General features: G+C 46.7%; 2 protein-coding genes across 4 annotated transcripts; one reads left to right on the forward strand and one right to left on the reverse strand.

Moving 5' to 3' along the window:
* Positions 1,116 to 9,611, forward strand: TRIM21 (tripartite motif containing 21). Of its 3 annotated transcripts, none has more exons than XM_005656620.3 (7): positions 1,116 to 1,262; positions 2,259 to 2,712; positions 3,216 to 3,311; positions 4,416 to 4,646; positions 7,025 to 7,047; positions 7,883 to 7,983; positions 8,246 to 9,611. In XM_005656620.3, the coding sequence occupies exons 2-7, from the start codon at positions 2,305 to 2,307 to the stop codon at positions 8,764 to 8,766; spliced, it is 1,380 nt and encodes a 459-aa protein (XP_005656677.2). In that variant the 5' UTR covers positions 1,116 to 1,262; positions 2,259 to 2,304; the 3' UTR covers positions 8,767 to 9,611.
* Positions 11,407 to 17,070, reverse strand: LOC100518798 (olfactory receptor 52B4-like). Its single transcript, XM_021062419.1, has one exon. The coding sequence runs from the start codon at positions 13,298 to 13,300 to the stop codon at positions 12,350 to 12,352; it is 951 nt and encodes a 316-aa protein (XP_020918078.1). The 5' UTR covers positions 13,301 to 17,070; the 3' UTR covers positions 11,407 to 12,349.

The following is a 23,465-nucleotide window of genomic DNA, read 5'->3' on the forward strand; positions in this document are numbered from 1 at the left end:
GGATAATCAAAATGAATACTCAGACGCTGGAATATCGCTCAGCCTTAAAAGGAAGGCAGTCCTGTCACCGGCTCCGGTGGATGAACCTTGAGGATCTCAGGTTATGTGAAATACACCAGTCACAAAGGGACAAATACGGTAGGATGCCACTTACGTAAGGCACCGAAAACGTCAAACTCACAGAGACAGAGAACAGAATGGTGGTTGCCAGGGGCTGAGGGGAGGGAGGAATGGGAAACTATTGTTTAATGGGGGCAGAGTTCACGTTTCGCAAGATCAAAGTTCTGTGTGTGGATAGTGTGACGGTCATACAATAATGTGAATGCATTTAATGCCACGCAACTAGACACTTACAAATGGCTAAGATGGTGAATGCTATGTGTATTTTGCTGCAAATTTTAAAATTGATAATAATAAACCTGAGAAAACCCCTAGCTCAGTGAGAAGTTTACAGTTGGTGCTCAATAAATGTCAGGCCCCTTCGTCCCACTCCCTGGTGTGATACCCACCTTGGAGAAATGCAGGAAAAAAATCCCTCTCTCCCCAATGTTAATTACCGCATCTCCTAAAAAGAATTTTTTCCTGAAGTAGGAGAGAGAAACTGGCCTTTTTTTTTTTTTTTTTTTTTTTTTTGCTTTTCAGGAACACACTTGTGGCATATGGAGGTTCCCAGGCTAGGGATCAAATAAGAGCTACAGGGGACGGCCTTCAACCACAGCCACAGCCACACCAGATCCCAGCGGCGCCTGAAACCTACACCACCGCTCACCGAAAGGTCAGATCCTTAACGCACTGAGCGAGGCCAGGGATGGAACCCACATCCTCATGGATCCTAGTCGGGTTGGTTAACCACTGAGCCATGAAGGGAACTCCCTAGAGACGGTGGCCTTTGTGGGAGAGCTCCCCCGAGCTCCTTCGGTCACCCCAAACTCCTTAAGGCAGCTCTGGGTGGCACGGTACGGAGGCTGGGGCTAAGCACCCGAGTCAAAGAGAGCAGCCTCTCCACGGAGCAGTCACACTACTTGAGGCCACTAGACAGAGAGACTTGGAAAGGAGCGCAAAGCAAGGACTGGATGCTGCGGAGCCTCTGAGCCATCCTAGCCCCGGGGCGCTGACACTGGCCGAAGCTCAACGCGCCCGCCTCCCGCCTTCCGCCTCCGCCCCTTCCCTCCCCTTCCTTTCAGACTTGCGCTCGACGGGAAATGCGGGAAATCGAAAGTGAAACTTGGAGCCAGCTATTATCTGCGGAGTCCCTTGAAAAGGTGAGTGGATTCACGAACTCGGTTAGACCCGGGTACCCCAGGCCTCCCCGGGGGACCGCTCTCCGCTGCCCCGGATCTGAAGAGCCCCTTGCAGCCGAGCTCTCTGCTGCCCCAGAGCCCTCTTGGGCGCAGGGTTCCCTCGACCCTAACCGGCGGTTTTCCCCGTGCTGCCGTCCGCCCGGGAGGAGGCTGGGCTGTGAACCGACTTCCAAGTCCTCCGGAGCCCAGGGCGGGGTAGGCCTGCCATCCCCGAGACGCCCATCCACAAAAGTCCCCTCTGGAAACGACAGGGGCAGGGTTGCTTAGGGTATTAGAAGTTTTGGGGTCTGTGCCCTGGAGGAAACAAAGACAGGTGCCTGCTTCAGGAAGCTGAGGGAACAGGTGGGGGAGTGCTCTTTAGACATGTGTGGGTGTGTGGGTGTGTCTGTGTGTGTGTACACACATAGGTATGTACACCTGCACATATGGATAAATATGTGCACGTGCAGATGTGTGTGTATATATATACTTATTTATATGTTCATATTGTGGGTGATAGATAGCTCCTTCCTGCCAAGTTTCAGGGATTAATGAGGAGGAATGTGAAGTATGTGCCTCCCGGCACGGGGGAAGGGGCATGGTAAGTGGTCGCTGCTATTAGGATTAGCTTCTCAGCAGAGCAAGAGGACCAGTGGCTGGAGATGGAAGATGGACGAGTAAGCCTGGGCGCCGAGGGTTTCAGCAGAGATAGACATGAAAGTGGAACTGTAAGCAGCTTGATCTCAGATTCCCAGCAATTTTTGCTATCTCTTTTGAGGACTCAGTTTCCCCTTCTGTCTGACTGGCTCATTGGACCAGACTCCGGAGGAGAAGCCCTTGTGACTCAGGTTGACGTCGTTGTTACCTTTGTTTTCAGCCCCTCCAGTTCACGCTCCCTCGAGGTCTCCTTTGAATTGTTCTGTTTTCCTCACACAGCTCTTCTCATCGCCTTCTTTCCTTTTCTCCCCTCCCCGCTAGGCCACCCCGAGATCTCCTCAGCGCTGCTTCATAGCCCGGCAGCACCATGGCCTCAGCACTGCCCTTGGCAAGGATGTGGGATGAGGTCACGTGCTCCATCTGCCTGGATCCCATGGTGGAGCCCGTGAGCATCGAATGTGGCCACAGCTTCTGCCAGGAATGCATCTCCGAGGTTGGGAAGGATGGGGGCAGCGTCTGTCCTGTGTGCCGGCAGCACTTCCTGCTCAGGAACCTCCGGCCCAATCGGCAGGTGGCCAACATGGTGGATAACCTCAAAGAGATGAGCCAGGGGGTCAAGGAAGGCCCGCAGTGGGAGCTGTGTGCGGTGCACGGAGAGAAGCTTCACCTGTTCTGTAAGGACGATGGGAAGGTCCTTTGCTGGGTGTGTTCCCAGTCCCGGAAACACCGGGACCACACCATGGTCCCCATTGAGGAGGCGGCTCAGGAGTACCAGGTGAGGCCTTAGCCCGGAGGCACCTGGGCACGAGCAGGCGGGAAGAAGGTGGGGCCCTGATAAGCGCTTTGTTCTCCCGGGCTGGGGGTGGGACCGAGTCACCTGTGGAGTTGAGGGGTTGGGGACAGGAAGGGGATCCCCTGCCTTCTATGTCCTATTTAAGGGAAGACCCACCATCTCGGCACGATTTTCCCACTGCCCAGGAGCAGGGCGTCTGTTGTGGGAAAAGGCTGCAAGGCCCATGCTTCTGTGTGGCCTCCTGGTTAATTAGGAACGAATGTGTCCCCACCCCCACCACGCCAACAGGGTACCTCTATTTCCTAAGAAACATCAGGCTTTTTCCAGAGTCTTCCCATCACAGAATGCCCACCCCGGTCAGAGGCTCACCCTTCCTCCTCCCCGCCTCAGGCTTTTCTAAGGACCAGTAGGATCCTCCTGGACCTTGTGCCCCCCCACCCTACTTTTTGGTCTGACTGGGCATTACCCGCTGTCTTTCTCTGCAGGAGAAGCTCCAGGTGGCACTCGAGAAACTCAGAAATAAACAGGAGCAGGCTGAGAAGCTGGAAGCGGATATTGCAACGAAGAGAGCAGCCTGGAAGGCAAGGGGCACGTCCTGAAGGGCACTTTAGATCAGAAGCCTGGGGAGGGTCCAGGGTCCTGGCCTCGAGAGCTCTGTGCATAGCTATGCCCGTCAGGAGACTGGGAGTCCCCATGTGTCAGTCTCCAAAAACCAGCCGTGCCCTGGGTCTCCTGAGAGAAGGGAGCAGGAAAGCACGGTGCCCAAAAGGCGGGCACTCCAGTCAGACGCAAAGACAGGGGGTCTTGGGGAGAATGCACGGGGACAAGACGGACCCCAAAGCTCCTGTTCCTGGAGCCCGGTCTCAGGCGATGACAGCACAGGGCCCGTGTCTGCAACAGAGGAGTCCCAGGAAGGAATGCCCGGTGGCTCGGCCTGTCGGGACATGACAAGGGCTCTGAGGACAGACTTAAGGAGCCATCAAGGCCTGAGGGAGGAAAACCAGCCTGACCAGGGGTTTCTTGACGGCGTGCTGTTCCTGGTGCAAGGTGTCGCGGGAGCTACGGCCTGTTCTGCTCCAGGGCTTGGGCAGCAGTGGGTCAGGAACTAGAGACAGTGGGAGGAGCTCATGGACCCGGGAAGGGTGAGTCAGGCTGTGGCGGCAAGAGAGGTCATCTCGTGTCATCACGTCCCTCTCTGGTCACAGCAGGAGAGGGCAGGCAGAGACTAGCCCAGTTTCCCCCAGGGCTTGGGAGTGGACTAGTGAGCTGTCTTTGCGAGGCTTTAGGGGTAGGGACGGGGTTGCTCCCTCTGCAACTCGCTGGGATAAGAGGACAAAGGGGCACATTTGGGCGGTGACCTGAAGAAGGTTGAGGAGTCCCTGGTACTTTCGGCTGATGTTGCCATGGTTGTAGGGCAGCTCCGGTGCTCTCCCCACCAGCGCCACTCCCCCTCTTAGTCCAGGACGCTTCAGCGCCCCCCCCCCCAACCTCCCCCTCTTAGTGGAAGAAGCTCCAGCCCCCCACTGACCTCCCCAGCAAAATTGCGGATGTGTGTTTATTCCCAGACACAGCCAGATGATGAGTCTACAAGGAAGGCAAGTAGATATGGATACCTCCATTCCCAAAGCTTAGGAGATTTTGATTGAAAAAACCAAAACACCTCTTTCTTTCCATTGACACCCAAGGGGAAGGTTGAGGCCCACAAACTGAGGATCCACGAAGAGTTTGTCCGGCAGAAAAACTTCCTGGCAGAAGAGGAGCAGAGGCAGCTGCAGAAGCTGGAGGAGGAGGAGCGGGAACAGCTGAAAGCCCTGGGGGCCACAGAAGCCAGGCTGGCCCAGCAGAGCCAGGCCCTGCAGGAGCTGATCGCAGAGCTGGAGAGGAGGAGTCGGGGCCCCATGCTGGAGCTGCTACAGGTGAGGCCTGAGGACAGCCCCCCCCTACCCCGAGAGTCAAGGAGAAGTTGAAAAAAGCCAGAGGGAGCGCCCCTTGTGGCTCAGTGGGTTAAGGACCAGACACACAGTGTCCGTGAGGGTGCAGGTTCGGGTTCACTTCCTGGCCTCACTGGTGGATTAAGGATCCAGAGCTGCTGCGCGCTGCAGTGTAGGTTGCAGATGCAGCTCGGATCTGGTGTTGCCAGGGCTGTGACCTAGGCCTCAGCAGCAGCTCAGATTTGACCCCTAGCCTGGGAACTTCCATAGGCAGCAGAGGCGGCCATAAAAAAAAAAAAAAAAAAAAAAAAGCCAGAGCTCTTCGGGGCTACCTTCAGAGCACAGAGAAACTCAGTCCCTGGAATCTTCTTAAATGAAACAAACTGGAATTCGGACTATGAGTGGTTTGCATTCAGGACGCGGAAGGGTACAAATTTGGGAGGACATGTGCCATGCAGCAGTGAAAAGCAATGGGCGTTGTAAGTGCCTGCTGTAGCACAGGCCAGGTTCATGACCTTGAGAAGGTACCTTCATCTCTCTGAAGATCAGATTTCCCCCATTAATTAAGTGGAAATTATAATAGTGTTTATGTTAGAGGCTTTTGTGGGAGTTAAATAAGAGAATCCAGTAAGGCTCTTAGAGGAATATTTGGCTATGGGAAGGTTTTTGCAAATGTAATATAACTAAAGACACTGAACAAAAAACTAAGAGACGGTGGCCCAGCCCTGCCACCAATTCGCTCCGAGACGCTAAGTCAAGTCATTCTCCTTTCTAGACCTAATTTCTCCATCTGGAAACAAGGAGAGGGAGTCAGCTAAATACCAAGGGTTTCCCCGGGCTTTAGTCATACATGCATCATCTTTATGCTTTCTGCTCCTTCTGGGAACTCCCCTCATGACTTCAGCATGTTATTTTTTCTTTACTCTGTCTCACTCTTTTCCCGGAATAAAGTTAGTTTAAAAGGAAATTTGTCCTAAGCAGTAGTAGTCAAGAAATCATGTGGTGACATGTTACTGATATTTTTCTAGTTTATTTCACAGCAGTAATATTAATAACCACAAATTCTTAAACAGCACATGTAACATGCCGGGCTTTCCATCCCCCATGCAAGGAGGCAGATGCTCCTATTAGCCTCATTTCATAGATGAGAAAACTAAGGGGCAGCAATACTAAGAAGCTCGTGAGAAACTGAGGCTGAACAGCCTGAGCAAGTTCACTTGTAAGAGGTGGAGCTAAGATTACAGGAAGTCTGTAACTCTGACAAACTCACCGACGTATTCTACGTGAAATCACCTCCTAGCCACCGATGATATGCTCGCCTCACTTTGGGAAACTAGGGACTAGTGGTCTCAGAAGTCCTTCTTCTCTACCCTTCTCTGGTTCCTCTTTTCTCTGCACCTTTTCACCGTCTTTCCATCAGATGGGGTCATGAGGCCACTTCTGGTTTGTGCAAAAGGCTGACTGGATTGTCTTGACCTGGTGGCTCTGGCTTCCCAGCATCTCAGTATCTAAACCTTGCTTCTGCCCAGCATTGAGCAAAGCTTTGTTTTTTGTTTTGTTTTTTGCTTTTTAGGGCCGCACCTGCTGCATATGGAGGTTCCCAGGCTAGGGGCCGAATCAGAGCTACAGCTGCCACCTACACCACAGTCACAGCAACGCCAGATCTGAGCCATACCTGCAACCTACACCACGCTCATGGGCCTGCCAGATTCCTGACCTATCCAGGGATTGAACTCATGTTCTCACGGATACTAACCGGGTTTGTTTCTGCTGAGCCACAGCACAAACTCCTGAGCAGGGCTTTTTGAGGCACTTTTGTCCGAGCCTAGGAGCCTGCCAGTTCCCAGGTAAGGGCCCCCACCCACCTGCAACAGAATATTCTCAGGCATATTGGTTTCACATGCACAATGGGGGCAGCATTAAGCAGCACAGAGCACCCGAACAGCTCAAGCCACAGTGGGAGCAGTTTCTGTGTGTTCTGGGCATCCTCTCGTGGCCATTCTTTCTCAGGGGCCACCTTGGGACCTCAGCCAGGCTGGGCTGTTTGCCCCTTTCCGCGCTCCCCGACCCCCACCGAGAATCCGGTCTTTTTAATGTTAGTTTTTTCTGCATCCGACTTTGTAAACGGCCCTTCCTTCCCCTGCTGGAGGTCCCACCCACGCTGGGTTTCTGCTTCCCCCACAAGCGCCCACACACACCTTTGCTTCCAAGCTGGTCCAAGACGTCTTTCGGGCCTTGGCCCAGAGGAATGGGGCGGAGAAGTGTCCTGTGGTCCTCAGGTGGCATCGCGTCACCCACAGGACTGACGTCTCCGTCATCATCCAGTGACTCCAGAACTTACTCTCTGTCTCTTTTCTCCTCAGGAGGTGAAGAGTGTCCTGGAAAGGTAAGGAGAGGCTTTCTTTGTTGGAGGAGAAGGTGGCAGGAAACATAGTCACCTGTGGGAAAGGTTTTCAGGTTTAAAAATGTGCCCTTGGAGGTCCCTTTGTGGCTCAGCAGAAACGAACCCAACTAGCATCCATGAGGATGCAGGTTCGATCCCTGGCCTCGCTCAGGGGGTTAAGGATCTGGCATTGCCATGAGCTGTGGTGTAGGTCGCAGATTAAGCTTGGATCCTGCAAGACTGTGGCTGTGGCTGGATTGTAGGCCGGCGGCTGCAGCTCCAATTTGACTCCTGGCCTGAGAGCTTCCGTATGCCATGAGTGCAGCCCTAAAAAGACCAAAAAAAAAGCACTGAGGTTTTCCCCATCCTTCTCCCTGTTCTCAAAGACCCAGTTCTCGCTGAAATAGTTTCTGGTCTCAGAAGGCTGATTAATGGACATCTCCGTTGCCGAGGTGCCCAGTCCTTGGAGTATAAAATCTTCACCAAGTGAGGTTCTGACCAGCAGGGAAGCTGTGAGTCTGCGGCCCGCTGGGGCTGCTTTAAAAAGAACCTGACCAGTTTCAAACCTCCCAGAACGGGCCCTGGGTAAGACCCGCAGCATGAGGTCCCTCAGGGAAGTGATGCAGCCTGTATCAGATGCCTTGAACGTAAAAATGGAACAGGATGTGCTTGGGTGGAAACTGCATCCTACCTCCCTTCGCCCTCCACCCCGAGGGACCCCAGCAGCACGGGAGGAGTTTGCACATTTGCATTGAATTACCAGTCATCCGCAGAGGTGATAATAGGGAGAGGGTTCCTTAGGAGTTGCAGAGGGGGTCTCTAACTCTTTTTCCCCCAGGAGTGAGTCTTGGAACCTGAAGGAGCTGAACATCGGCTTCCCAGACCTGAGCAGCTTGTGCTATGTGCCCGGGATTAAGAGGATGCTGAGGTCATATGCAGGTGAGGCCGGCACCAGCGGTGTGGGACTGGCCTGCCCAGGAGCAGAGGGGAGGACAGGGATGCCCAGTGCCTCCCAGGGTCGGGGAGAGATGGCAGGTGGGAGTAGGCGGGGCGGGGGTGGAGACAGGGGAGGTGGTTCCCCCAAAGGTCAGGGCAAGGGGCGGAGTTGGCCGGGGGTCACTTCCTCCTCATCCCCCACCCCGGACTCAGGGTTACTGACTCCCCCCGCTCTCCCAGCCTGACCACGGGCCTCTCTCTCCAGTGCACATCACTCTGGACCCACTGACGGCCAGTCCGTGGCTCGTCCTTTCAGAGAATCGGCGACAAGTGAGGCTTGGAGAGACCCGGCAGGAAGTGCCCGAAAACGAGGAGAGATTTGATACCTACCCCATGGTCCTGGGTGCCCAGCACTTCAACTCTGGGAAACATTACTGGGAGGTGGATGTGGCCGGCAAGGAGGCCTGGGACCTGGGTGTGTGTCGAGACTCCGTGAAGAGGAAGGGACATTTTTTGCTCAACCCCAGCAATGGCTTCTGGACCATCTGGCTGTGGAACAAACAAAAATATGAGGCTGGCACCTGCACCCAGACTCCCCTCTACCCTCAGGTGCCTCCGAGCCGCGTTGGGATCTTCCTGGACTACGATGCCAGCACCGTCTCCTTCTACAACATCAGTGACCACGGCTCCCTCATCTACAGCTTCTCAGAATGTGCTTCGCTGGACCCGTTCGGCCCTTCTTCAATCCTGGTTTCAATGACGGTGGAAGAAATGCACCCCCCCTGACCCTCTGTCCACTGAGGACGGGCTGGTAGGGATCCAGAGACTGTCGGTGGCAGCGCTTCTCTGTTAGCCCCCCTCTCAGCCAAGAGCCCTGCCTCATTTGCCCCTGGACGCCCAACCACCGTTACCTCTGCAGAGGTGTCAGGATATCAGCAAGCAAACGCTGGCAGAGAGGTCACGGGGGGTCTGTGTCAAATGACCTTCAACACCCAGATTCCTGCCCTCCGTTGCTTCATGAGCCCCTCCATAAGCCAGCCACTCGTATCTGGCCCCAAACTCATCTGGATCAACTGAAGCATGTTCTCCTCTCCATCTCCGGGCCTCTGCTCAGATCTCTCCTGTAGATCTTGCAAAGGGCTTCCTAAATAAATTGGGCCTCCGTCTGCCCCACCACTCTTGTCTCGTACACCTCTGGGATTAGCTTTCCGACATGGTCACGTCTCATCACGGATGGCTCCACGCTGCTACGGAAAAAGAGCCATTAGCAGCCATCCTTTTAAAATAAAGGCTGAGGAGTTCCCGCTGTAGCACAATGGGATTGGCGGCGTCTTGGGAGCGCTGGGACATGCAGGTTGGACCCCCGGCCCCGCACAGTGGGTTAAGGATCCGGCGTTGCAGCACCTGCAGCTCAGGTCGCAACTGCGTCTCAGATATGATCCCTGGTCCAGGAACTCCATGTGCCGAGGGGCAGCCAAAAGAAGAAAAAGATAAATTAAAAGATAAAAATGAAGTTTAAAAATTACAGAAAATAAAATAAAGGCTGAATTACGCACGCCTTAGATCACCCTGTTAAATACCCAGCTTGCTGGCTCCCCTACTCCCCTCACTACCTCCCAGCCGTATCTTCTCCTAAAAATACCTAACTCTCTGAGGATCTGTTCTTCCAGTTTTCCCAGAGCACAGAGGGCCTCCCTGCTGGTCCCCACCCCACGCTCCGCTCAGGGGGTGCTGCGGGTGGGCAGATGCAGTGGCTCGTGTTTTACTCCCAGTAGAGGCTGATGGCAAGGGCCAAACTTCCGTTCACAATTACCACAATCGAGCTAATTAATTCATCACCCCACACGTACTGTTTTTGTGTGTATAATGAGCACATTTAAGATCAACTCTTAGCAAATTGCAAGTATACAATATCATATTTTAAACTATAGTCCCCACGCTCTACTTTAGATCTCCAAACTAAAAGTGTGTTTGGAGATGTAGTGTAGAGATAACATCTCCCTGTTTCCCCTACTTCCATGCCCACTCTATTTCTATGAGTTCCAATTTTTTGGATTCTACATATAAGAGAAATCCCAGAGTATTTGTTTTTCTGTGCCTGGCTCATTTCACTTAGGATAATGTAAGGTTTATTCATGTTGTCACAAAAGGCAGGACTTCCTTCTTGTATGATTGAAAATACTCCATTGTATATTTTTTTTTCTGCCAGCTTTATTAAGATGTAACATTTTCTAAGTTTAAGGCATATAATGTAATGATTATATATATATATTACATATATATACTGCAAAAATGATTACCGCAATAAGATTAGTTAACTCTATCACCTCACATAGTTACATTTGTGCCAGTTTGTGGTGAAAACTTTTAAGATCTCTTGGAAGTTCCCGTCGTGGTTCAGCAGAAACGAATCTGATGAGCATCCATGAGAACACAGGTTTGATCCCTGCCCTCGCTCAGTGGTGTAAGTTGCAGACACAGCTCAGATCTGGCGTTGCTGTGACTGTGGTGTAGGCTGGCAGCTGTAGCGCTGATTCGACCCCTAGCCTGGGAACTTCCACCTGCCTCAGGTATAGCCCTAAAAAGTAAAAAAAAAAAAAAAAAAAAAAAATCTACTTTCTTAGTAACTTTCAAATACACAGTAAAGTATTAACTATAGTCGCCATGCTGTTTATTACCTTCTCATAACATATTCATCTTACAGCTGAAAGTTTGCACGCTGACCCCCCCAACCCGTTGCCCCACCCCCTGCCCCTCACCTTTGACAACCACCAATCTCACTCTTTCTATGAGTCCGGTTTTTCAGATTCCATATATAAATGAGATCAGGTGTTTGTCTTTAACTTATCTCAGTGTAATATCTTCAAGGTTATGTTATCCGTGTTATCACAAATGGCAAGATTTCCTGATAGGTAGATGATAGACAGATATAGAATACATTTTACTTTTCCATTCATCTACCAATGGATATTTAGTTTGTTTCCATGTCTCGGCTATTGCAGATAATGCTGCAATGAACATGGGGGTGCAGATATGTATTTGAGATAACCGATTTCATTGTTTTCAAATATATAGCTAGAAGTGGAATTTCTGAATCATTTGGTAGCTCTATTTTTAATTTTTTGAGGAACCTCTATACTGTTTTCTCTGATGGCTCCACAAATTTACATTCCCACCCACGATACACCACTGTTCCCTTTTCTCCATATCTCACCAGAATTTGCTATCTTTTATCTTTTGATAATAGCCATTGTAACAAGTTTGAGATGTTATCTCATTGTGGTTTTGATTCACATTTCCTTGATAATTAGCGATGCTGAGAATTTTTCATGTTCCTATTCATCATTTGTATGTCTTTGAAAAATATCTATTTAGGTTCTTGGCCAATTTTTAAAATGAAATTGTTTGGGCTTTGTTTTTTGTGGGGTTTTTTGTTTTTTGTGTTTTTTTGCTATTGGGTTTTGTTGAGTTTCTTGGGTCTCATGTATTTGGACATTAACCCTTTATCAGGTATTTGAAAATTTTTTCTCCCATTCTATAGGTTGCCTTTTGTTGATTGTTTGCTTTGCTGTGCAGAAGCTTTTTAGTTTGATGTAGTTCCACTTCTTTATTTTGCTTTTATTGCCTATATTTTTGGTGCTGAGACCAATGTCAAGATGCCTTTCTCTATATTTTTCTCTGACTTTTACAGTTTCAGGTGTTACATTTAAGTATTTCACCCACTTGAGGTTAATTTTTGTGTATGACATAAGATAAGGGTCCAGTTTCAATCTTTGGAGTGTGATTATCCAGTTTTCCTAACATCTTTTACTAAGAGACTGTTCTTTCCTCACTGAGAATTCTTGGCACCCTTGGCAAAGATTAATTGACCTTATATGCATCATTTGAGTTAGTAGCATTTCGAACTCAAAAAACAGCTTGTAGTTATAAATATAAACATAGATGTTTCAACCTTATGTATTATTAAGTTAATATATATTTTGCCCAGGTGTTTTCATTTCAGTGTCCTAGCTAAGTGTGTTGTAGGAAATAATTCTCATTGTTTAATAAGATTTAGTTTGGTTTTGATATCCCTATTTTTCTGGAACGCTGTGCGTGTGATAAGAAGATTCTCCAAGGGAATAATTAACTTCCCCCCAAGGTCAAACACATCACTTTTGTCTCAGGACACAAATCTACTTCTGATCCAAAAGCTCATGCTCTTTTCTAAACACTTACCCTTTCTAAGGTAACATGCAATCTTTCTTTCAAAGCCATTGACAAATCACTTTGTTCACAGTCAGTACAACCCTTAATTCATAAGTCTCTACAAAGTAGACCAAAAAATGTGAGACCCTACATCAATAAACATATCACCTGTCTTACAAACTCAGCAGTGTTTCCCCTGTGAAGACAAAGTACTAACCACACACTCTCGAATCTGCCTGGTCTTGATCCCGTAAATGATGGGGTTTAGCATAGGAGGGGCTAACATGCAGACATTTGCGAGCAGAATGTGGGTATGGAGAGGCACATGATGCCCAAACCGCTGGGTAATTATGGTAAAAATGCCAGGCAAGTAGAACATGGAAATGACCCCCAGGTGGGAGCCACAGGTGCCCAGGGCCTTTTGCCGAGCTCCTTGGGAGGGGAGGCGGAAAACTGCACTGAGGATGCACATGTAAGAAACCAGGATGAGCAAGACATCCGTCACTACAGTGGAGAGAAGAACGCACAGGCCATACCAGACATTGACACGAATGTCAGCGCAGGCAAATTTGGCAACAGCCATATGCTCACAGTATACATGTGGTAGCACATTGCTGCGGCAGAAAGGCAGTCTCTTCACCAGGAACACATCGGGAAGTATCACAGAAAAGCTCCTCAGGACCACGGCCAGGCCAATCCTTATGATTACTGCATGGCTGAGCACCGTGGTATAGCGCAGGGGGTCACGGATGGCCACGTACCGGTCAAATGCCATGGCCAACAGAATCCCCGATTCGGCGATGAAGGTGGCATGGATGAAGAAGATTTGGGTGACACAGCCATCAAGGGAAATCTCTCCAGCATGGAACCAGAATATGGCCAGGGCTTTGGGCACAGTGGTGGTGGACAGGATGAGGTCAGCCAGAGCCAGCATGCAGAGGAAGAAGTACATGGGTTCATGGAGGCTGCGTTCAGTGATGATGAGGAAGACAAGGAGGCAATTCCCAAGGACGGCCACAAGGTAGGAAATAAAGAAGGGGAGAGAGATCCATGAGTGCTGGTCTTCCAGGCCAGGGATCCCCAACAGAATGAAGAGTGAGTGGCTGGTACCAGTGTGGTTGGGAGTTGCCATGCCCAAGGTGAGTCATTTGGATGCTGGAGGATAGGATATCGCAGTCACCTCTTCTCTCGTCCCCAAAAGGTGGATGGGGTTGGAGTCGGGGAAGCAGGAACAGATCCTTTCTCGCTGGATGAGAAATGGGAAGGGTCTGGGTCAGGAATCAGGAAACAGGTAAAAACTCCTTGCCATTCTCTTCACTAGCTACATGATCTCAGTAAAATGACTCCCCTGCTCTGGGCCTCTCTTTTATCACCTTAAAACTAAAGTTGGGGAGAAGTTGGATTAGATATCTGAAAGAGTTGTTCCAGCCCTAGAATGTCATAGACCTTAGCATCAGGTGGCTATAAACAGTTAAGCACTGTGAATAACGTTGCAGTTTCCGCCTTGACCATCAGGATGTGATGTGCACCTCAAAAGGAAAATGGTAACTGCGTTAACTATCAATTTAGCAAGCCTCAGGAGCACCAACCATGGCCCCTGGAGGACCTACTTGGGGCAGACAGACAATTAAACTATCTATACAGTGTGCGGGGTGTGGAAGGAGAGTGAAACACAGGGAGCGTGGGAAACATGGAGAGCTTCCACAGGTTCAGAAAAGGTTTTCTAAAGGTAACCCCCTGAGTTGACTCTTGAAAAATAGGTAAGAGTTTTGCCAAGTCAAGTCATGTGAAGATGGATGCACATGACCAAAATCACTGAGATGAAAGGACATGGAGTTTGGAGGAAAATTATAACGATTCAGGGTTTCCATAGCATAGAGGATGTGGTATGAAGTGGTAGGAAATGATACCAGGCAGTGAAGTAGGGGCCAGATCACTGAGGGCGCTGGGTACCGGTCTAAAGAGTTTAGAATTTATGTTGAAGCAGTAAAAGCCACTCAAGGGTTTGTGGTGAGAGAATGGCATGGGGCTGTGAGCGTTTTAGGGTTCTCTCTCCAGGGCAGTACCATGTAAGAAGCATGGGGGAGGGAGGTGGGAGAACAGAAACAAGAGACCAGTTAGCAGCAGCTCTGTGCTAGGGGCTCCATGTGCATTGTCTCAACCACATGCGAGATATCTGTAGTCATTTCCCCCAGCTGACTGATGGGGAGCAACCAGAGCGTGTCATCCCCCGGCCAAGACCACCTGGCTAGTGCATGGTGGAGCTGGAGTTTAGCTACCGCACCATCCTTTGAATCACATCATGTCACCTTACACCACGTTGGTCCCCTTCATCAGCAACTGTGAGGCGCTGACTCCTGGCCAAGGAGAAAAACAAAATCATAACCTCCCTCACTCTGCCACCAACGAATTTATAGTTGATTTGTCTTTCCCCTCTTGTTGCCATTCAAGCCTTAGCCCTCCATCTGTGCCCTGGACTCCGACCTTCTCTTCAAGTACCTCTCCCCGTTAATCCATCACTCTGGTAATTTCACACCCTCCCTCTCTGCTGGCTTCTTCTCCTTAATGTGTCTATTCCCCCATTTATCTCGCTTTTACAAAAGGAGGGATGTGCCTTCTCTTTGCCCATTCTCTTACCACCCTCCTCATCTTTACCCAATGCCACCTGACTATTAACCCTGGAACACCGCTAAAGCCTCCTTTTCTAAAGTAACCGCTCATGTCATGGCTGCTGAATCTAATATTACATTTCATTTGGTATTAGGAATCTCCAATTTCTATTATTAATACATCTTTATTTGATGATATCACCCACTACATACCTCCTGCGTGTTTGATATATTTACTGTTTTTAATCATTGCATGAAACCCCCGAAACTGAAGGTCTCACTGGTTCGTGCATGAAGAAACTGACTGTCAGATAAGTCACTGCCCAAAGTCAAAACTAATATTTGAATCCAAGATTATCAGGGTCCGAGGTTCCATGAGCTTTAGAAACGCCCACTTTGTTTTGTTGATTACCTAACCACCCTTCTTTGGCTTCCTCTCCACTCCCTTCTATTTCTCTTATTTCTGCCAGAATGCCAAAGACACGTAAGACAATGTAATATAGGCAAAATCACACGGGCTGTAGACCTGAGTTCAATTCCAGCTCCGCCTGCTGCAAATCCACATACATTCAAACACACCCAAACCGCCATTCGTGTCACACACATTCACTGATACAGGCACAACTCGCATATTCGCTCACACAAATTTTGATGAAGATTTACACGCTAACGCACGTTCCCTATTCACACATACAGCCCTTCTCTATGAACACGCACACACACATACTTTGAAATTTTCCTTCCTGTGTATACCCATCCTCATGCACACAAGGCATTCCCTAGCCAACCTCACGCTCACGGAGATGAGCTGGGACCTCTAAGTGATCAGCTTGCCTGTCTCCACTCAGCATGCTGACTCTCCTCTCATGAAACCCGTTTTCTCAGGAAGTAGAGCTTCCAGAGGTGATGCAGCTCTTCGCCCTGCCTCCAGCCTGAAGGTCCTCTTACCTTTGCCAGGAGAAAGAACTCTCACTGGGAATGCAGTTTCCAAGACAAGCCCCTTGCTTCACCAGTTCCACCCTGGAATTGCCCAAACATGAGCCAGAGATATAAACTATCCATGCTGGGTGGCCCTTGATACCAGCCGTCATCGAACTGCCGCCTATGGGCCAAATGCCTGCCCAGCACCTGCTTTTGTAAATCAAATTTTATTGGAACACAACCATGGCCAGTTGTCACGTATTGTCCATGACTGCTTTTACAGGAAAGACTGCATGGTTGCAACAGAGACCGTGTGCAAGACTTAAAATATGTGCTCTCGCCCTTTACAAAACAAACAAACAAACAAACAAACAAACAAAAAAACCGCAAACATTGTTTGCAATCCCTGCTCGAGAATAATCTTATCGTAAGACTTATGACTTACAAAACCCAGAGAAAGAAGGGCAATTTTCCCAGGGTCACAGAGGAAGTGAGCTAAGATTTCTTGCCTCTCATTCCACTATTTCCAGCATGCCACAAAACTTCTGCAGAAAAATCTGGCATGTCCCCACTGCCTCTGCTCTCAGAGGATCGGAGAATTCCAAACACAGCCTCTACTGGGGAACCAAATGATGAAAGCCATCCAGCATCATTTCTCCCATCTTTCATCGATAAACTCAGCATTTCCCTCATCATTTATTCCCACACTCAGTTATTCTGCCCCCACCCCCTCCCCACTCCATTTCCTGCGCATGGGCAGAAGGACCCACAGAAGCACCAGGCTACCCTGGTCGCACCAACCTACATCTCTCCTCACTCCAAACCGTCTGTCACAGCCATCGGGAACCACAGACTGGAGCCGTGCCCCTGCCTGGATGGCAGGCTCTTCCCACAACCTGCAGACTGTGTGCAGTGGCCAGACGACCAAGCCAGAGGAAGAACGGCAAGGCAAATTAATATTTCTCTGAGCCTCTTTGGGGACCATGGGCTTTGCCATGTGACTTTCTTCTCCCCTGGGATGTCCTCTACTTCCACTGACCTAACTGGAAAGCCCTTAACCCTTTCCCATCTGAGGGCCGGAAGCCTCCTGTGAAAACTATGCTGGAGAGGTTATGTGCGCTTAGGAGAGAAAAGGGGGCAGGAGAGAGACGTTTTAGAATGAGCAGTCAGCAAAGGATGAGAATGCAGTTAGGTCTTGATCAAGTCCCCAGAACTTATTCAAGTGCATCCTCTGCAACCCTGACGACCAGAAGGCACAGAAATTTAGGAGCAGGGATACTACAGACTCTCTTTGACCTTCATTTATTCATTCACCACCCATTCAAGCCAACACGTATGAGAAGCTACCTATATTAATGGCACCATAATAAAATATTGAAAAAAATCAAATCCACTTAAAATTTATTTATATTGTTTTGTATGTAGAACTGATGCTTTGATTCTTTCATGAAGGGATATTCTTTATTTTTTTAATTTTTAAAAATTTTTTCTTTGCTTTTTTAAGGCCACACCCATGGCATATGAAGGTTCCCAGGCTAAGGGTCCAATCAGAGCTGTAGCCGCCGGCCTGCACCACAGCCACAGCAAGGTCAGATCTGAGCCACGTCTGCGACCTACACCACAGCTCACAGCAATGCTGGAGCCTTAACCCACTAAGCGAGGCCAGGGATCAAACCTGCTACCTCATAGATCCTAGTCAGATTTGTTTCTGCTGCGCCACGACGGGAATGCCTCTTTTTATTTTTTTATTTAAATAGAATTGATGTGCAATACTATATAAGTTTTAGGTGTACAATATAGTAATTCACATTTTTAAAAGGTTATACTCCACTTATAGTTATTTTAAGATATTGCTATATTCCCTTTGTTGTGCGATAGATCCTTGTGGCTTATACCTGGTAATTTGTGCCTCTTAATGCCCTACACTGCCTCTCTTTTTCCTGTTCCCACTGGATACCACCAGTTTGTTCTCTAGATCTGTGAGCCTGTTTCTTTTTTTTATATTCACTAATTTGTTGTACTTTTTAGATTCCCCCTATAAGTGATAGCATACAGTATTTGTCTTTCTCTGTCTGACTTATTTCACTTGGCGTAACACCCTCCGAGTCCATCCATGTTGTTGCAATTGAAAAGTTTTCATTCTTTTTACAGCTGAGTAGTATTCCATTGCAAATATGTACCACATCTTCTTGATCCATTCATCTGTTTATGGACACTTAAGTTGTTTCTATATCTTGGCAATTGTAAATAATGCTGCTGGGAAAAATACATGGGGCGCATGTATTTTTTGAACTAGTGATTTTGTTTTTTTCAGCTGTATATCCAGGAGAGGATTTCTGGGTGATATGGTAGCTCTATTTTTAGTATTTTGAGAAACCTCCATACTTTTTTCCACAGTGGTTGCACTAATTTATACATTCCCACCAGTGATTCTCTTTTTTCAAGGGATTTTCAATGGGTTATTTTCATTGATAACTCTAAGTTTTTTCTCTTCTCTGTTTACGGATTTGTGTGTGTGTGTGTGTGTCTTTTTCATGGCATATGGAAGTTCTCAGGCTCGGGGTCAAATCAGAGCTGCAGCTGCCAGCCTACTCCGCAGCCACAGCCACACCAGATCTGACCACATCCGTAACCTACACTCATGGTGTTGGTCATGGCAACACCAGATCCTTTAACCACTGAGCAAGGCCAGGAATCAAACCCACATCCTCACGGACATGAGTCAGATTCTTAACCTGCTGAGTCACAACAGGAACTCCTATTTATGGATTTTTCTACTGTTGAGATCATATTATCCTCATGCCATGCTCTTTAATTTCATAATATAAAAATTTTCAATGACCACAAATGTTCTGTCAACCTTTATTTTCTACTCCTTTATTACAGGTGCATTTATCTCCAGTAGGACACAGTGCCACACCCACAGTTAGTACAGGCAAACCTCAGAGATGTTACAGGTTCAGATCCAGGCTGCCACGATAATATCGATGTCACAATAAAGTGAGTTATACAACTTTTTTGTTTCCCCATGTATATAGAAGTTATATTTACACTATACTGTAGTCTACTAAGTGTGCAAGAGCAAAATGTCTTTAAAAATAATGTACACACCTTAATTTAAGAACATGTTATGGCTAAAAAATGTTAACCACCATCTGAGCCTTCAATGAGTCCTAATCTTTTTGATGGTAGGCAGTCTTGCTTCTTCGTTGATGGCTGCTGACTGCTCAGGATGGTGGCTGCTGAAGGTCGGGGGCGGGGGCAGCCGTGAAAATTTCTTTAAAAAACAAACAAACATGAAGTTTGCCACATTGGTTGACTCTTCTTCTCATGAATGATTTCTCTGTATCCTGCAATGCTGTTTAATAGCATTTGACTCACAGTAGAACTTTTTTCAAAATTGAAGTCAATCATCCCCAACCCTGCCATGGCTTTATCAGCTAAGTTTAGGTAATATTCTAAATCCTTTGTTGTCATTTCAGTAATCTCCACAGCATCTTCACCAGGAGGTAATTCCTTCTCCAAAAACCACTTTCTTTGCTCGTCTACAAGGAGCGACTCCTCATCTGTTAAATTTGGAGCATGAGATCGCAGCAACTCACTCACATCTCCAGGCTTCACTTCTAATTCTGATTCTCTTGCCATTTCCCCCACATCTGGAGTTACTTCCTTCACTGAAGTCTCGAACCCCTCAAAGTATCCACGAAGATTGGAATCGACGTCTTCCAAAGTCCTGATAATATTGATACTTTAACCTCTTCTCATAAATCATGAACATTCTTTTTTTTTTTCCCCCCTCTTTTGTCTTTTTTAAGGCAGCACCTGCGGCATATGGAGGTTCCCAGGCTAGGTGTCAAATTGGAGCTGTAGCCGCCGGCCTTTGCCAGAGCCACAGCAACGCCCGATCCGAGCCGCGTCTGCAACCTACGCCACAGCTCATGGCAACACCAGATCCTTAACCCACTGAGCAAGGCCAGGGATGGAACCCACCACCTCATGGTTCCTAGTCGGATTCATTTCCACTGCACCACCACAGAAACTTCTAGAACTTTTTAAAAAGTATCTAAACATCATCAGAAATATAACTAGACTATATTCATTAGTTAAAATTCAAAAGTTATCAGATGTTATAGAAACAAACAAAGCCCAATTTTATGTGATTTAAAGGACATCACTCTATACAATCTAGGCATAAAATGGCTGGAAGTAAAGGATATAAGCGCTGGGAACTATGTCTGGCCACTTGTGATGGAGCCTGAGAATGTGAGGAAAAAGAATGTACACATGTATGTGTGAGTGTGTCACCCTGCTGTGCAGTAGAGAATTGGCAGACGCTGTAAATCAGCTATAACGGAAAAAATAAAAATCATTACCAAATATAAAAAAATAAAGTGGTGTAGTAAGAAAGCACTAACAATAGAAAACATATGCAGCTCTATTCATATTCAACTCAACAGTATAGTTATTTCAAAACTGTCATTTTTAGAAGATCAGAACAAAAATTACAAGAATGACAAGACACCAGAAGATAATGTCTGTGAGAAAATAACTCTTCCCAATAATTGTTGACTATTTTTAATTACTATTTATATAGATGGTTAGAGCAGTGCAAATAAGATTCGTCTTCCTATTCCTTACCTCATATGGTATATTAGGAATTTTCCACCACTCTTATTGCGTGACAAACGTAGTATATACATGTAATGTTATATACATACATATAACATTTAAAAAGTTGATTACGTCACATGTACAGAAAGATGTAATCATGCGAAAACTGAAAAACATACTAAAATTTAACAAGTATGCCTGTTTTCTGATTATTGGTCACTGAGTTTTGTTTCTTTTATTTTGCTTAGTTTTATTTATTTACATATGTGCTTAAAAATTAAATATGAAAGTATATACCATAAAAAAACTAGAAGAAAAATCTAAGCATAATAATAAAATCTTATATTGAAGAAAATAGTCTAAGATGACAATGAAACTCACAAAGGAAAAGGATGATGGATTTTTTTTTTTTTTTGTCTTTTGCCATTTGTTGGGCCGCTCCTGCGGCATATGGAGTTCCCAGGCTAGGGGTCTAATCGGAGCTGTTGACACCAGCCTACGCCAGAGCCACAGCAACGCGGGATCCGAGCCGCGTCTGTGACCTACACCACAGCTCAAGGCAACGCCGGAACCTTGACCCACTGAGCAAGGGCAGGGATCGAACCCGCAACCTCATGGTTCCTAGTTGGATTCGTTAACCACTGCGCCACGACGGGAACTCCTTTTTTTTTTTTTTTTTTTTTTTTTTTTTGGTCTTTTGCCATTTCTTGGGCCGCTCCCATGGCATATGGAGGTTCCCAGGCAAGGGGTCGAATCAGAGCTGTAGCCACCAGCCTACACCAGAGCCACAGCAACGTGGGATCCGAGCCGTGTCTGCAACCTACACCACAGCTCATGGCAGCGCCAGATCCTTAACCCACTGAGCAAGGCCAGGGATCGAACCTTATGGTTCCTAGTCAGATTCGTTAACCACTGAGCCACAACGGGAACTCCAGGATGATGGATTTTAAAACATTTTATTTATTTATCTTTTTACGTGAAACAATAGCCAACCACACCAATCAAAGAAAATTGAAGCAATTAAAATGTAAACAACCTGAGAAAATACTTTAAATAAATACTTGGGGAAGTTATAGCTCTGAGCTTCAAACTACATGTCTGCAAAATAGAGGAAGAGAAACATAACAAGCCTGATGTGACAATTAAATAAGGTGTAAAATGAGCTTTGCACAGAGTCAATAAATTGTTGTTACTATTAATCCCAAAGAAATGCAATATGCAATAATCACAATATAAACTTTTCAATGTGTCTATTAACTAAATAAATTCAAATTAAAGGAAAATGAAGAATTATTTTATCTTATCACATGGCAAATTTTAAAAAATAGGACTACTTGGGAGTGTCCATTATGGTGCAGCAGAAATGAATCTGACTGGTATCCATGAGGATGTGGGTTTGATCCCTGGCTTCACTCAGTGGGTCGGGGATCCAGAGTTGTCACGAGCTGTGGTATAGGTCACAGACATGGCTTGGATCCCAAGTTGCTGTGGCTGTGCCATAAGCCAGTAGCTATGGCTCAGATTTGACCCCTAACCCAGGAGCTTCCATATGCCACAGGTGTGGCCCTAGAAAGCAAAAAAAAAAAAAAAAAAAAAAGTAGGACTACTTACTAAATGCTAATAAGTGTGCAATAAACTTTGGCACTTACATGTATTTCTGACAAGAGTGAAAATTTATAATAAGTTCTCTAGATGCAATGCCAGATGAGCCTAACACATTCATGGTTCTGACCTAGCAATTTTGCTTAAGGCTAAAGTCATGCAAAGCTTAATTCACACATATTAGACAAATCTTATGTATGAAAGTGTCTCTAGCACAGTGTTTTTGCTGTTTGTTTTTGGCCGTGCCAGCAGCATGCAGATATTCCCCAACCAGGGATCAAACCCCAGCCACAGCAGTGACAACGCCGAATCTTTAACCTGCTGCACTACCAGGGAAATCCTCTAACAGTGTTTATATTGCAAATGATTTCTTAAAAAGTAAACATTTTTTAAAAAGAATGAACACTGTCTCAACTAGTGTAAAAAATGACTTTAAAGCATGCTTTTTTAAAATAAGGAAAAAAGATATACAATATAGCCATTAAAATATTATAGATATCTGATATTTTATCATGTAAAAATAGCTATGACATGGGTCTATGTGATAACATTGGGTTACAAAATCATGGATAAGTTGGTAATATGTATGTATAGTTACAGTTGTTACAGTTAGAATTATATAGAAAAGCTGGATGATTATACACGAAAATGATAACAGTAAATTTCTCTGGGTGGCAGAATCATTGCAATTTTAACTTTGATCTTATTACTTTTCTATAAAATATTTACATAAAAGTAAGTAAATGTTTTCAAAAGAAGTATCAACAATATGGTATCATCTTGTAAAGAAAATAGTGCCTCACTTGAGATGAGGTAGTTGTAAAGACCTCACAGTGCAGGTGGCACCAAGCCGAGCCTTGAAAGACAGAAGAGCCTTCATTAAAAGGTCAAGGGAAGGAAGGTCAGTGCAGACAGAAGGATAATTTAGGGAAAAGGTACCAAGACACTTAAAAACGCGACTGAACATGGAGAAATTAGAGATACACAGTTCCTTGAGACTGAAGCGTAGATTGCATGAAAGTGATGCGGAAATTGCTGCTGGAAGAAAGTCTGCATTTATTCTGTACCCTTTTGAGGGGAATGATCTTTGAGAAAAAACTCCCCAAAAGTCACAAGTTAGGAGTAGGGTACCACTTAATGCTCATCATACTTGGAAAAGGCATTAAAGGAATGAAGGTCTAGAGGTGTGGTGAGATGTCTTGGGGCTTAACGTAGCTCAAGACAGAACACCTAGTATTTATCTAAGTGTGACTTAATATTACATTCGACTGTTCTCAAAGTTGAATTGAATATTACTGAGTTAGACACAACTACCAGAGAGCAACCTGTTCACTCTGCAAAGAATAAGCTATGACTATCTCTATGGACCCACAGGCACTGCTTTCAGATGGATTAGAGAGCAAGTCCCATAGGCTCAGCTAGAGTCCCAGAGCTCATAGCTAAATGAGCCATTTTCCCTAGTGACTCAGTTCCAGTTCTCTTGTGCACTGCCACCAAAGCACATCTCATGGAGGATCAAAATTTCTAAGAAACCAGTCCCTGCCATCCCCCTAA

Source organism: Sus scrofa, chromosome 9, assembly GCF_000003025.6.
Source record: "Sus scrofa isolate TJ Tabasco breed Duroc chromosome 9, Sscrofa11.1, whole genome shotgun sequence".
NCBI classification, from domain to species: domain Eukaryota; kingdom Metazoa; phylum Chordata; class Mammalia; order Artiodactyla; family Suidae; genus Sus; species Sus scrofa.

What these genes read in the sequence shown, in the direction of transcription:
- TRIM21 (XM_005656620.3), top strand. Translation starts at nt 2,305, where the DNA reads ATGGCCTCAGCACTGCCCTTGGCAAGGATGTGGGATGAGGTCACGTGC. An exon ending in AGGCGGCTCAGGAGTACCAG is followed by an intron (nt 2,713 to 3,215) that starts GTGAGGCCTTAG and finishes CTTTCTCTGCAG; the next exon opens with GAGAAGCTCCAGGTGGCACT. An exon ending in GTGAAGAGTGTCCTGGAAAG is followed by an intron (nt 7,048 to 7,882) that starts GTAAGGAGAGGC and finishes TTTTTCCCCCAG; the next exon opens with GAGTGAGTCTTGGAACCTGA.
- LOC100518798 (XM_021062419.1), bottom strand. Translation starts at nt 13,300, where the DNA reads ATGGCAACTCCCAACCACACTGGTACCAGCCACTCACTCTTCATTCTG.